We start from the raw sequence: 14,740 nt of genomic DNA, 5'->3' as shown, positions 1-14,740 counted from the left end.
TTCCTCATGTGTAATATGCAAAATATCTAATAGGTATTATTAATGTTTTCCGAGTCATTGTGACTAATAAACCATTAGAATTGTTCATGCTTGTATTTCTAGTATTACAGCAGAACCAGTTTAAATGATTTAAACTTCCAGAGAAGGATTATGCAATTATTTACAATCTTAGAATTGTAATTTATCAGCAAAAATCACAACATGTAAATTCTGGATTTTTGTAGTTTTATCTAGAATTTGTCTCATGACCCAAGATTCCAGAGTCCCAACTCATGGTTTGCTCTCTCTCTGTCTCTCTGCCTCCCTCATTTTAAAATTTACAGAAATATCCAGTAACATATTGCTATAGAAAATCAATTTCCCCAGCATTTTGGAAGCTGAGGTGGGCGATCAACCGAGGTCAGGAGTTTGAGACCAGCCTGGCCAATATAGTGAAACCATGTCTCTGCTAAAAATACAAAAATTAGCCATGCCTGGTAGCAGGCACCTGCAATGCCAGCTATTCAAGAGGCTGAGGCATGGAATCCCTTGAACCTGGGAGGCGAGTGAGCCGAGATCGTGCCACTGCACTCCAGCCTGGGCAATAGAGCGAGACTCTGCCTCAAGAAAAATAAAAAAAGCACAGCAAACAGCCTATAATAAAAAACTAGAGGATTCCAGCTACCAAATTTTAGGGGTTGTATAAGGTTGCATAAGATGCAGCATTCTCAGGAGAGTGGACAGAGAGAGAGCCACTGAGCAGAAAACAGTGTCTAAAATACATCCGTGTACACACAGTCCCTTTATAGTTGACAAAGGCTGCCATGTGGTTTAAGGTGGAATAGAATGTCTTCTCAATAAATAACATGGGCCCAAGGGTTACACATAGAGAAAAATAAACCTAAATGTATTCTCACACTATAAAACACTTGTTTATTTTATCTTGTTATTGTAATTTTTTATGTTTTATATTTAAAATTGAGAAATAAAAGTTATATACAGTCATCCCTCATTATTCGTGGGTGATTGGTTTCAGGATCTCCACTCAGATAGCACAATCTGCAGATGCTCAAGCCTCTTCCATGAAATGGCACAGCATTTGGATATAACCCATGCACATCCTCCTGTGTACATGACATCATCTCTTAATTACTTATAATTCCTGATACAGCCTACACACTGCTTCGTTTGTGTCCATTCAACATAGTTTTGTTTTTTGAAAGTTTGTGGATTTTTTCTCTGAATATTTTTGATTTATAGTTGGTTCAATAAACACCTGTAAATCCCACAGATATGGAGGACCAACTGTATATGTATAGTATGAAAGATGATGTTTTGATATGTGTCCCTGTGGAGTAGATGAAACTAACAAGGCCTGTGACTCTACAAATGTTTCATCTTGGAATGACTCTGCCAGCTTTCCAGGTTGCAGAGAGTAAGAATATCACTTGTTCATCTGATTCACGATCCTTGGAACCTCCTATGTGCTGCATCTTTGGATGGAAATTGGAGTCTCAGAGACAAATGAGGCTCCACCGTGCTTCCAGAAGCTCCGAGTCCAGGGGTGAGAACCCAGTGGAGAACAGATGGGGTTATATGGACATGGTAATGATAACACCAGAAACTTTCAGCCAAAAAAAGAGTCACCTAAAGAATGAGGGCAGACACGTTTATTTGAAGAGGAGAGAACTACATTGAAATCATAAAAAAATTTTGTAAGTTTACTGATGACAGAAGGCTGAAAAATAGTCTGAGGAAAGGTGGAACAGCATCAAGTAAGGTGGAACAGCATGTGTCTAAGTGCCATGTTAAGAGGGAGCCTCTTGTATGTTTGGAATTGTGAGTTCCTCAGTGTGATTGCAGCCTCAAGTAGGACTAGGAAGTAAGCCAGTTAGGTTGGAGAGGTGGGCAGGGGTCAAGTGAAACAGAGAATTGTGGGCTAAGCAAAGGAGTGTGTTTTCTCTCCAGCAGGCAGTGGGGACCTTAGACATTGGTAAGCAAGAAACAGGCACCAGATTTGTGGTGTGAGGAAGAGCGATGCTCTAAGATGGAGACTCATGCCTTCAGATTCCAGCTGCTGGTACATTGGAGCTGGCAAGCTGGGTTTGAGACAGGGCTGTTGTCTCCCTAGAAGATCCCATCAAGGCCTGACTGTGGTGCTTGTGGGCAGGAGACAATGCTCTGGGCTCAGCATTTGGAAGTTCTATATACACGCTGGTATCTGTTGAGGGTCTCTTGGTCCTCTGAGAAGGGCCAGTGATTTTTCTCTGTGTGAAAACACAGTGATCCAACTGTGCACATGTCACCTCCTGAGGGTCTTGTTCATCAGAGTCCTGGAGAGAGGGAAATGTTGAGTGAGGGAGGGTGTTCCCATTTTTCAGGACTGTTAGGGAATAAGACTGTATCCATGAGGCTGGGCTGAGGAGGACCTACCTCCCTGTTCACTGTTCTGTGTCCCGCAGGCTCTTGGTTCATTACAGCAGCATCTGTAGGAGACGGAAGCAATCAAAACAGCTGGGAGGGCACTTCTGGGTCCCCATTTCATGAACGGATACCAACACACAGGGGGAGGCCATAGGTGCCTGAGGTCCCTCAGCTGCCAACAGCCAGACTCAGACATTCCATCTCTCTGAGTGCAAGACCCCATTCCATGAATAGCTGTCAGTTCCCATCCCATTCATTCTATCTCCCACTTTCTGCCTGTCATGGAACCTTCTCCTGGATGTGAGTGGCTGCAGGGGACATGAGGACACAGTTCACAATCAGTCTGTGAGCTGAAGGCAGGGGCAGGTTGTCTGGTGCTCTCTCTAGAAAGCTCTGCCTCTGTGGCTCCCGCCTTGGGCCAGGGACCATCCTGCCTGTGAGGAACACACACGTGCCTGCTCCCATCCTGCTTCCCCACAGGGCCCTGAGTTCTCTGGCCTCTGCTTCATGAGACTTACTTTTTTTTTTGGAGCACCAGCGATGAAGGAGAAAGAAGAGGAGGAGGATGAAGAGGATGATGGCCACTGAGTACCTAATCACAGCATGCAGGTGTCTGGCGATACCTGGAGGAAGATGGGAATCCAATAAGAAGCTAACCATAGCAGTTCCTCTTTGTGGATTGTCTCTCATTTCTTGGTTGCCAGGCAACCACATAAAACACCTCTTTAGGACAAGCACCCACGAGGCGGGAGACCCAGCTTTCTCCTGCTTTCTCCGTTATAGTTTTCATAATAACAATAGAATGTGCTGATGATACAACTGCTATGGTTTCAATGTTTGACCCCTCCAAACCCCACTTTGAAATTTAATCCCCAGTGTGGGAAGTTGTGCCTATTGGGAGGGGTGTTTTGGTCATGGGGGTGGATCCATCATGAATAGATTAATGCTGTCCCCAGAGGACGGGGTTAGCAAGTTCTCCTTCTATTAGTACCCTGGAGAGTTGATTCTTAAAAAGAGCTTGGAAGCTCCATCACACCCCCTTTCTCCCTCTCTTGCCATGTGATCTCTGCGGTCTCTGCACACGCAGGACCCCCTTCTCTTCTGTCAGAGTGGGAGCAGCCTGAGGCCGCAGCCAGAAATAGATGCTGGTGTCCTGCTTCTAGTACAGCATGCAGATCAGTGAGCCAAACACATCTCTTTTCTTTAGAAGATACCCAGGCTCAAGTGTTCTTTTGTAGCAACAAAAATAGGTGAAGACAGCAACATCCTGAGATCAGGAGGAACATCCCAGAACAGCCTGGGCTGTCTTCCTGTTCTTCCTGGAGGAGGACGTCATGCAGTGCTTTAGCTGAGTGCTTCCTGTGGCTCCAGGGTACAAAACCCAGGCTGGGCTGCTTTCTGGCTTCCCCCAGCTACAGTGCACATGAAGTGACTCCATGTGTCCTGAGCAGTTTTTCTGAGCCTTGGGAGACTGGCTCACCCTGAAAGGAAGGTTTCTGTTGTCACTCTCTGCTTATCTATAAGTAATGAACCTGCCTATGTAATGTATTCCCTGTGTGTTCTGTCTCCCTGGAGTGACGGTGAGTGATAGAAATTGGCACAGCCCCAGGTGCAGTATGGGAGGTGTTTAGAGTCTTCTCTGGGAAGACTGGACGGGGATTGATACACAGTGAATGTGCTTTACAGTTTCTACATCCACAACCCTCTTGACTCAAACAAATTACATTCTCCAAGAAAAGGAAAAAACAGTGACATTGAAATCAACATAAGTGAGGTTGAGCTGTCTTATATCAAACAGCCAGGAAATAATGATGAAGCTCGTGGGCAACATGCTACTTTTGTCATCTTGGGAGTCAGATATTAGGCTGCTGTTCCACCCGAGAGTCCGGGGGAAAGACCACCCCCTCCATCATCTGTTGCTTCAATACAGCCTGTCTTTCTGTGAATTACTCCAAAAGGTGACCAGGAGAAAGTGCTGGCACTGGTCTCTGAGTCTACGATCTGAACTCCAAAGAATATTAGTTTTTACCTCCCCATGATCTATCTGTATCACTTAATGTGATTGGAAGTAGGGGTGAGGTGGGGGATTTGGGTGAAGGGGCAAGTTTTGTGCCATGAACAGATCACGTTCTCTATTCCAGGACCTGTGCTGGTGGGTTTCACATTTTCCATATGATCTCATGCTCACAGAAAGCCAAATAAGGAAGATGTTTTCACCTGATTTTCTTACGGATAAGATAAAGGATCAAAGAAGTCATTATAGAGAAATAGAAACATGATTGGAATTGTGTGCCTTTGTCATTCGTGCATGTTATATTATATTTATGTACTTTTTATTTTTATTTTTTGCGATGGAGTCTCACTCTGTCACCTAGGGTGCAGTGCAATGACGCGATCTTGGCTCACTGTAACCTCTCCCTCCCTGGTTGAAGCCATTCTCCTGCTTCAACTTCCCGAATAGCTGGTATTACAGGCACGCGCCACCACGCCCAGCTAGTTTTTGTATATTTAGTAGAGATGGGGTTTCACCATGTTGTCCAGGCTGATCTCGAACTCCTGATCTCACTTGATCCAGCCTCCTCAGCCTCCCAAAATGTTGGGTTACAGGTGTGAGCCACCGTTCAGAACCTTGTGTGTTATATTATAATAGGTGTCTTCCTTTGCACCACCCCTCATGTATCTATCACTCCTCTGCCAAGTATTGATTTACATGTAGGAAAAATAAATCTCAGAAAGAAATCAATGAAGTGAAGATTAAACAATTAGGGAACATCAAACCAGGCAAGCCCTCCCTGCAAATTACTCTACCTCACAAACACATCTTGTGTCCATCTTTCATTCATTTAGTGTCTAAATCAGCACCACATTTCACCAGGGGGGCGGGAATTGCCTTTTCCACGGTCTCCTAGATTCCAGTTATGCACCTGGGCCTCCCTTATTTTCATGTCAGTCACTATTAATCATGTAGGGATTCCCAGTAAGCCCCGAGGTAAGTCCAAGGGCTGTGAGTATAAAACACACACCCCTTGTTCCTCCTTAGTTTCCTGTGTACCCAGTGTGCTCTCTGTCTCTCTACAGTCGTCTTGTCATTCTCCCCATGTCATTCCCAGCATTTGAGGCAGAGCCTCTTCCTTCCACATAACATTGTTTTCACCTTTGTGCCTTCACGGCTGACAGCTGTGTGGAAAATCCTTCCGCCAATCTTCCAGGGGTTGATCTATTTTTTTCATTAAGGTCACAAGTATTATTTGATCAGTGAGAACTTCTCTGTCACCCGAAATTATACACTCAGCATTATCTATTATTTCTTTTAAAATACGGCTCGGCGCCTTGGCTCACGCCTCTAATCTCAGCACTTTGGGAGGCTGAGAAGGGCGGATCCCTTAAGGTTGGGAGTTTGAGATAGCCTGGGCAACATGGTAAAATCTTGTCTGTACTAAAAAAAATACCAAAAAAAATTAGCCAGGCCTGGTGGGACATGGGTGTAATCCCAGCCTCTCGGGAAGCTGAGTGAAGAGAATCGCTTTAACCTGGGAGGTGGAGGTTGCAGTGAGCCGAGATTCCGCCACTGCACTCCAGCCTGGGGCACAGAGGGAGACACCGTCTCATAAAAACAACCAATCAGTCAATCATTCTCATGCACAGATGCTTCCCAATGGATCATTCATTTATTGGTCCACTTGTGCATTCATTTTCTGCCCTCCCATCTAACCCTTTGCAATATCAGTGTCCAAGAGCAGAAGCCAAATTCACCCTGTTTACCATTTGTGGAAAGGAGAAGAATGCCGCCCCACCCCAAAATGTTCCTGTCCTACTCGCCATATCTTGTGAATATGTTATTTTACATGAAAAAAAGGAATGCAGATTGCAGATGGAATTACGGTTGCTAATCAGCTAACCTTAAAAGGAGAGTATCCTAGATGATTTTAGGGAAATTATGATGGATTATCTTGGTGTTTCCAATAGAATGCCAAAGTCCTTAAAAGATGAGGAAGAAGGCAGAGCAGCATTCAGAGAAAGAGGTGTGGACAAGGAAGAAGGGTCTGAGTGATGCCGTGTGAGAGGCGTGACCAGCCTCTGTGGACTTTGAGGGAGGAAGACGGGGACCACGAGCCGAGGAATGTGGGAGCCTCTAGGAGCTGGGAAAAGTGAGGAAGCAGATTCTTGCCTGGAGCCTTCAGAGGGAAGGCAGCCTTGCTGTCACCTTGATTTTAGCCCAGTGAGATGATGCATTTCATACTTCTGAGCTACAGCACCATGAGATATTTTTTAAAAATGTGGTTTCCATCACGAAGCTTGTGGAAATTTGTTATGGCAAGATAGGAAAAGGTTCCACACTGCACAGTCTGAGCATGGGGCGGTGGCTGAACGAGTGAGTGGAAGTGTCATGTGCCATGGATGAACTATGTTCTCTCTTACCGCAAAGCTCTTGTTCCACTAAGTCAACCAGGGTTGGATCATGACAGACAGGAGCTCATTCCTTGGCAAGTAGAACTTCTCTACAAACACACCACCCTCAAAAATGTTCCCCTTCCTTCCCCTTCTCAAGCCCCCAGGCATTTGTCCTCCCAGTTAGGAATGCAGGCAGAACAAACACCGCATTTTTCCTGAGAAGAACGTCTGATTTGCACTCATCCTTCTACCCTGAGGTCTCAGCAGCAGAAAATTAGAGATTAAGAGATTTCACTGAGCCCTGTGCTGGGCCCAGATCCCTTTCGCTGTTGGAGTGTCTGGGGTTCAGAGACAATGGAAGACAGGCCCACAATCACAGAGCTGGCAGGTGCTGAGCCAACGCTTGAATCCAAGGCCTCTACCTCCCCAGGTTTCCAAAAGCAGAGATAAGAGGGGTCCTTCACTTACCAGTTTTGAAGCTTGGTTCAGTGGGTGAAGGCCAACTACTAGAAGGGTTTCCTAGAACATGGGACAGGAGAGAGGTGTGGCAATGAGGATGCCTGTCTTCTACTCAATGGAAATCTTTGAGGTTGGTTCATGGCCAACATTCTATTATCTAATGTTGGGCCCTGGGAGTCCTGGCATCCCCTTCTCCATAATCATTGTAGGTGACGCCAACTGTCTTGAGACTTCAAGGTATAAGGAGAAAACAGGAGCATCACACTACCTGACTTAAAAATATGTTACAGAGCTGTAGTAAGCAAAACAACATGACATTGGCATAAAGAAAAGCACATAAAACAATGGAGCAGAATGAAGAACACAGATGTAATCCACCCATTTACATCCAATGGACTTTGACAAAGGTTCGAAGAATCTACAATCTGGAAAGGACAGTCATTTCAATAAATGGTGCAGGGAAAACTGGATATCTACATGCAGAGGGATGAAACTGCACCTCTACCTCTCACCATACACAAAAATCAAATGAAAATGGATTAATGACTTAAGACCTGAATCCATTAAACGTCTAAAAGGAAACACTGGAGAAATGCTCCAGGACATTTGTCTGAGGGAAGACATTTTATTTTATTTAAAACCTCAAAAACACAAGTAATCACAACAACAACAACAAAATAGACCATTGGGATTATATCAAATTAAGCAGCTTCTGCACCGCAAAGGAAGCAACCAACAAAGTGAAGAAGAGACAACCCACAGAATGGGAGCAAATATTTGCAAACTATGCATCTGAGAGGGGATTAGTAACTAGAATATAAAAGAAGCTCAAACACCTCAATAAAACTAATAATTTAATTACAAAATTAGTAAAAGACCTGAACAGACATTTCTCAATGAACAAAACATACAAATGAACATATATACCTTGCATATATGAAAAAGTGCTCAGTATCACTAATCATCAGAGAAATGCAAATGAAGTCACAATGAGCTATCATCTCACCCCATTACAATGGGTTTTATCTCAGAGACAGACAAAACAAATGTTGGCAAGGTGGTGGAGAAAGGAGAACCCTGATACACTGTTGATAGGAATGTAAATTAATACAGCCATTACAAAGGAGAAGAATACGGAAGTTCCTCAAAAACTAAAAAGAGGTTAGGCACTGTGGCTCACGCTTGTAATCCCAGCACGTTGGGAGGCTGAAGTGGGCAGATCACTGGAGGTCAAGAGTTCGAGACCAGCCTGGCTAACATGGTGAAACCCCATCTGTACTAAAAATACAAAAATCAGCCAGGCGTGGTGGCAGGCACCAGTAATCCCAACTACTCGGGAGGCTGAGGCTGGAGAATCGCTTGAATCCTGGAGGTAGAGGTTGCAGTGAGCCCAGATGGTGCCATTGCACTCCAGCTTGGGCAACAAGAGTGAAACGCTATGTCAAAAAAACAAAAAGCATAAAACAAAACCTAAAAAGAGAACATCCAGAGGATCTAGCAATTCCACTAGTGGGTGTAAACGCAAAGAAAAGGACTTCAGTGTATTGAAGTGACATCTGCACTCCCATGACTGTTCCAGCACTGTTCACAGTAGCCAAGATGTGGAGTCAACCCACCTGCCCATCAGTGGATGAATGGATAGAGAGAATGTAGTACATACACACAATGGAGACAACTCATCCATAGAAAGAGTAACGTCCTGTCATTTGCAGCCACATGGATGGACTGGAGGTCATTACAAGGATTGCCATTTCTTACTCACATGCAGGATGTAAAAGGTGGACCTCATGAAGGTAGAGATTAGAATGGTGGATACCAGAGGTTAGGAAGGAAGGGGTGGAGGGTAACAAAAGAAGAATATAAAAGTATTTATTTGTTTATTTAGAGACAGAGTCTCTCTGTGTCACCAGGCTGCAGTGCAGTGGCATGATCTCAGCTCACTGCAACCTCCTCCTCCTGGGTTTAAGCCGCTCTCCCGCCTCAGCCTCCCAAGTCGCTGGGATTATAGGCGCCCGGCACCATGTCTGGCTAATTTTATTTTTTTGTCTTTTTAGTAAAGATTGGTTCCCCCATGTTGGCCAGGCTGGTCTCCAGCACCTGATTTTAAATGATCCACCTGCCTTGGCATCTCAAAATGCTGAGATTACAGGCGTGAGCCACCGCACACAGCATATAAAGGTATTTATGATCCCTAGATTTTACACTTAAAATGGTAAAGTTGGTAAATTATATAGGTATATTTAACCTCAATCAGCATTTTTTCAAAGGAAAAGAAAAAGTGTAGGGGTTGCTGGTGATGACATCTCTGTGTAGGTGAGAGGCCAGGGTGGGCTTCTGGGATATGGGTAAGGTTGAGGGGCTGAGGGAACCTCTGATCTCCCCAAACTGAGCCCAGTCTCCCTCCTCTGGGTCTGTCCTGACCACTTTCTCCATCTGCCTGGGTACCCGGAGCCCTGACTGCAAGCTTCCATGCAGGCCATGCAGGAGGGTTTGGAGGTGCCCTGTCTGCCATCCTGTGCCCTGATCCCTCCCTCACACCATGCTGCATCTTCTCTCTGCATCTGTCCATGCTTCTCTCCATCATCAGCAGGAAGCTCCTCAGCTAAGGCTCTAGGATCATACGACATGGGACAGGCATGGGCTTTCCTCACCTGTGACAGAAACAAGCAGTGGGTCACTCGAGTTTGACCACTCGTAGGGAGATTCATGGAAAGAGCCAAAGCATCTGTAGGTCTCTCCGTGGGTGGCAGGACCCAGAGGGAAGTCGGCCTGGAATGTTCCATTGATGCTGGGCACTGCAGGGAGCCTAAGTTCATGGGCCTCCCCCTCCCTGGATAGATGGTAGATGTCAAAGGAGCTCCGGGAGCTGCAGGACAAGGTCACGTTCTCTCCTGTGCGAACTGTGGGGCCCCGCCGGGCTGTGAGTGAAGGTTTCTCATATAGACCTGGAAGGAGAAGAGGCAGTTTCCTCAGGGAGGTTCTTCCTTGTCACAGCTCCTGTCACACCTGAGCTGAGAACTCACTCCCCTGCTCTATGGCCTAGTGCTCTCTCTCTCTCTCTCTCACCCTCCACCCCCAACTCTTCCTGTCGATCCCTCCCTATGTGGTTCCAGCCTGGTGGTGGCATCAGCAGTGCACCCTTGCTAATCTCAGGGTAGCTAACCTTCTTGTTTGGTTTTTTAACTTGTCCTTCACCTGGGTTCCTGTATTGGTTTCCTGTTGTTGCTGGAGAAAATTATCACAAACATGGCGGCAGGAGAGAACACACTGACCCCTTCCACTTCTGGAGACGGAAATCAGACCCTGTTCTTCCTGGGCTACAATCAAGGCATCTGCAGGGCTGCATTCCCTCTGGAGACTCGGGAGAATCAGTTCCATTGATTTCTCCAGCCCCTTCATGGCTCGTGGTCTTCCTCCACCTTCAAAGCCCACAGTGGCTGGTGGAGTATCCCACGACGCTGCTCTAATCCCCATTCTCCTCTTCCTTCTCCACTCATATGGACCCTTGTGATTACACTGAGCCCAGTGGGAGAGTCCAGGCCGTCTCCCCATCTCAAGGTCAACTCATCAACAACCTGAGCTCCATCTTCCCCTTCAATCCCCTGCCCTATAACATAAATAGTCACAGGCTCCAAGGATTACAATGTGGCCATCGATGGGGACAGTTATTCTTCCCAACACAGCACCCATTCCCCTGTATTCAATCCCCCTTTACCCCAAATACAGTTGGGGCCTGGATGATCGGACTCTGGTGGACACCCCCACCAGAAGCTCTGGGACTCCGGAGGTGGGACAAGGAGAAGCCCAGACAGGAGCCCTCTGACCTGTGACCATGATCACCAGGGGGTTGCTGGGTGCCGACCACTCAGTGGGGGAGTGCGGGTGAAAACCTCGACATCTGTAGGTCCCTGCGTGTGCTGGGGTCACAGGGCTAATGAGGAAACTGTTCCAGAATATTCTGTTGTAGAGCTCAGGGACAGGGACCCCATCTTTCTTGTACAGCGTGAAGATGTTAAACCCACGACGATAGTGACACCGAAGAGTCACGTGTCCTCCTTGAGGCACCACAGCGCTGGGCCAGGCAGAGCAGAAGGGCTTGTCCTGACCACCTTGGGGAGAAGGAGATGCTGCCTTAGAGAGGAGGATGTGGAGCCGCCCCTCCCTCCCTGTGCTCAGAAGATTCTCCCCATTTCCACTTTCTAAGGCTCCTACCACACCTGGGTCCTGGGTGCCAAGGGCTACAGGAAGGACCCATCCTGCATAGACATGGTGTCTCCCTACAACAAAAGTGTCAGCTGAGAACTTTGAGCAGGTGCTGAGTAAGGGACTCTTACTAGATTTTAATACTGCAAGATTAGTTACACCAAACAACACAAAGTAGACACGGGGTGGAGGGTATGATCTTTGTGAATGGGATATCAGCTAATGCCTGAACCACAATAAACAATTGAGCTCCTTCAGAGGATTTGGAATGGCAGGGTCGTGGCTGTGGTTCCCCCACCTCTTCTGGTAGAATGATAGCAGCCACACTGCAGCCCCTACCGTCATGGAAACGCTGGAGGGTGTGAGTTACCCTCTTCTCCTCAGAGGACCTGCTGTTCCTAATGCTGCTACCCTTCCCTCCTCTGTCGGTGACACCACATCCCCCAACACACCCCAGCTTTGAGCACCTCAGTATCCCGCCTGGGCCACACAGAGCTCAACTCAGCCATGGGGAAGAAAGGCCGGGGAGGGCTAAGACAAAACAGAGGGCTGAGCATACCAGGATCTCCTCTTACTAGTTCATGAGAGACTCCCAGGATCTCCTCTTACTACTTCATGAGAGACTCCCCCCAGGCCTTCCCATGGTCAGCCCATCAGCCCACCCTCTGTGCTGCCTCCCTCCCATTTCCGGAAAATTCACTTGTATTGGGGTGAAGATGGCAACCCATCATTTGGGGAAGGACTCACCCACGTGTGCCCACACGCTCTGGTCCAAGAAGAACCCTGCAAAGAAAGATCATGATGAACTATTCATCTCGGCACCAACCTACCCTTTCCTCCTGAGCCACTGGGCGCCACGCTGGACTGAAAATTAACTCATCCTCTCCACTCACTTGCTTCAGAACATGGCTCTCTGCTGGGGAGACACCCAATCTGCAGGCCCATAGTGTAACCCTGGTGCTCCTTCCCTTCCAGGACTCACCAAGACATGCCAGGATGACGACCGTGGGTGACATGGACATGGTGCAGCTTCTGCTGCCAGGACGCAGTGACTCCGCTCGACTGACTGGTGCAGAGGATGTGGTGAGGGGCCTGGATCGTGCAGTTGACACATTGACCACAACATGTGAAGGGGACATAGGTAGGCTTCTTCTACGTCATATGAGGTTCAAGTGGTGAGTTCAGTCAAGGGAGGAATGAGGGTTTCTGAAAACTGCAGACTAGACTTGTCACTTCACATCATGCACAACGGCCAGACTCAAAACACATTTCAGACTCACTTACCCCTGCACAGGATGATTGAATTCTGCACTCACATGAGGAACTTTTGATGTATTTTTTTTGTTTCTACCTGAGATTCAAACTCTCCTTGATATGTAATATGCAAAATACCTAATAGGTTTTATTAACACTATAGAGCAATTGTATTAAATAAATCATCATAATTTTCCATGGTTGTATTTTTCCTGTTAAGCCAGAAACAGATAAAATGATTTAAATCCCAGTAGAAAAGACTATATAGTTATTTCGCATCATAGAATTCCACCTTATTAGCAAAAACACAATATGTCAATTGAGGGTCTGGTCGTGTTATCTAGAATTTGTCTTATGACACAAGAGTCCAAATTCACAGTTCCCTGTCTCCCTTTTTGTCTCTCTGTAACGTGTGCTTTTTTTCTCCCTGTGTTGTTCGTGTGTCTTTCTTTCTCTCTCTCATTTGAGGAAAAAATATCAGACTGATAACATCCTCCAACTTGATACTGGAATATTGCAATAACTGAAGGTTGAAATCTACACATTTAATGTGCTGTCATTCTTACAAATGTCTCTTATTTACACCTACCTTTCTGGAGTTTGTAAGAACTTTTTCACTATGCATTTTAAATTTGTAAAACTCATAATTTTTAAAAAGGGATGGGTCTCACTGTTTGCCCAGGGTGGCATTTACTCATTCTATGAGGCTGGCATCACCCTGATACCAAAGACAGAAAAGAACATTAAACAAAAGAAAACTACATGCCAATATTCCTGATGAACATAGATGCAAAAATCCACAAAAAATACTAAGAACTGAATCCCGCAGCATATCAAAAAGTGAATCCACCATGATCAAGTCGACTTTATTCTTAGGGTGCAATGTTGGTTGAACATACACAAATCAATATATGTGATTCATCACCTAAACAAAACTAAAAACAAAAACCACATGATCTTCTCAACACACATGTAGAACATGCTTTTTACTAAGCATTTCTTCATGTTAAAAGCCCTCAACAAGCTAAGCATTGAAGAAACATAACTCGATATAATAAGAGCCGCCTATGACAAACCCACAACCAACATCATACTGAATGAGTAAAAGCTGGAAGAAGTTCCCTTCATAAGTGAAACAAGACAAGAATGCCCACTCTCACCATCCTATTCAACATAGTACTTGAAGTCCTAGACAGAGCAATCAGGAAAGAGAAAGAATTATAAGGCATCCAAGTAAGAAGAGAGTAGCAGAGAGAGGTAGTCAAATTACCTCTGTTTGAAGATGAGATAATTTCTATACCTAGAAACCCCATAGTCTCTGCCCAAAGGCTCCTACATCTGAGAAACAAACTTCAGCACAGTTTAAGGGCAGAAAGTCAATGTACAGGCTGAGCGTGGTGTCTCAGCCTGAAATCTAGCACTTTGGGAGGGCGAAGCGGGTGGATCACCTGAGGTCTGGAGTTCAAGACCAGCCTGGCCAACATGGCGAAACCCTGTCTCTACTAGAAACACAAATATAGCCGGACGGGGTGGTACGCAACTGTAGTCCCAGCTGCTTGGGAGGCTGAGTCAGGAGAACCGCTTGAACCTGGGAGGCAGAGGTTGCAGTGAGCGGAGATCACGCCATTGCACCACAGCTTGGGCAACAACAGCAAAACTGCGTCTCAAAAAAAAAACCAAAACAAATTTAATTAATGAGGAAAAGGGTATTTGTGGTGTCCATCATGATGTTTTCATATAGGTACACATTGTGGAATGGATGAAACAACCTCTTTATCATATTTATTTTTTCACATACTTGTATGTTTTTTGTGTGTGGTGAGAACACTTAAAATCTAATCTCTTAGTAATGTTCAATACACCATATGTTGCTATTAACTGGAGTCACCAAGACATACAATAGATCTCTTGAACCGATTTCTTCTAACTGAAATTTTGCATCCTTTGACCAACATCTCTTCAATCCCTCTCCTTCCCAGGTTCTTTCGACGACCATTTTACTGTTCCTCTAGGTTCCACTTCTTACACT

General features: G+C 45.7%; 1 protein-coding gene across 1 annotated transcript; it reads right to left on the bottom strand.

Annotated features, from left to right (window-relative positions):
* Window positions 1-2,042: 2,042 nt before the first annotated feature.
* Window positions 2,043-12,479, bottom strand: KIR2DL4 (killer cell immunoglobulin like receptor, two Ig domains and long cytoplasmic tail 4). Its single transcript, NM_001194933.1, is given in 8 exon segments — window positions 2,043-2,312; window positions 2,413-2,465; window positions 2,922-3,026; window positions 7,264-7,314; window positions 9,906-10,199; window positions 11,079-11,363; window positions 12,205-12,240; window positions 12,440-12,479. Coding segments are annotated over 8 exon segments (1,134 nt in total).
* Between the last annotated feature and the right edge of the window lie 2,261 nt (window positions 12,480-14,740).

This window comes from Pan troglodytes, chromosome 20 (genome assembly GCF_028858775.2).
Source record: "Pan troglodytes isolate AG18354 chromosome 20, NHGRI_mPanTro3-v2.0_pri, whole genome shotgun sequence".
Lineage (NCBI taxonomy): Eukaryota > Metazoa > Chordata > Mammalia > Primates > Hominidae > Pan > Pan troglodytes.
This window is presented reverse-complemented; position numbering and strand designations above follow the sequence as displayed.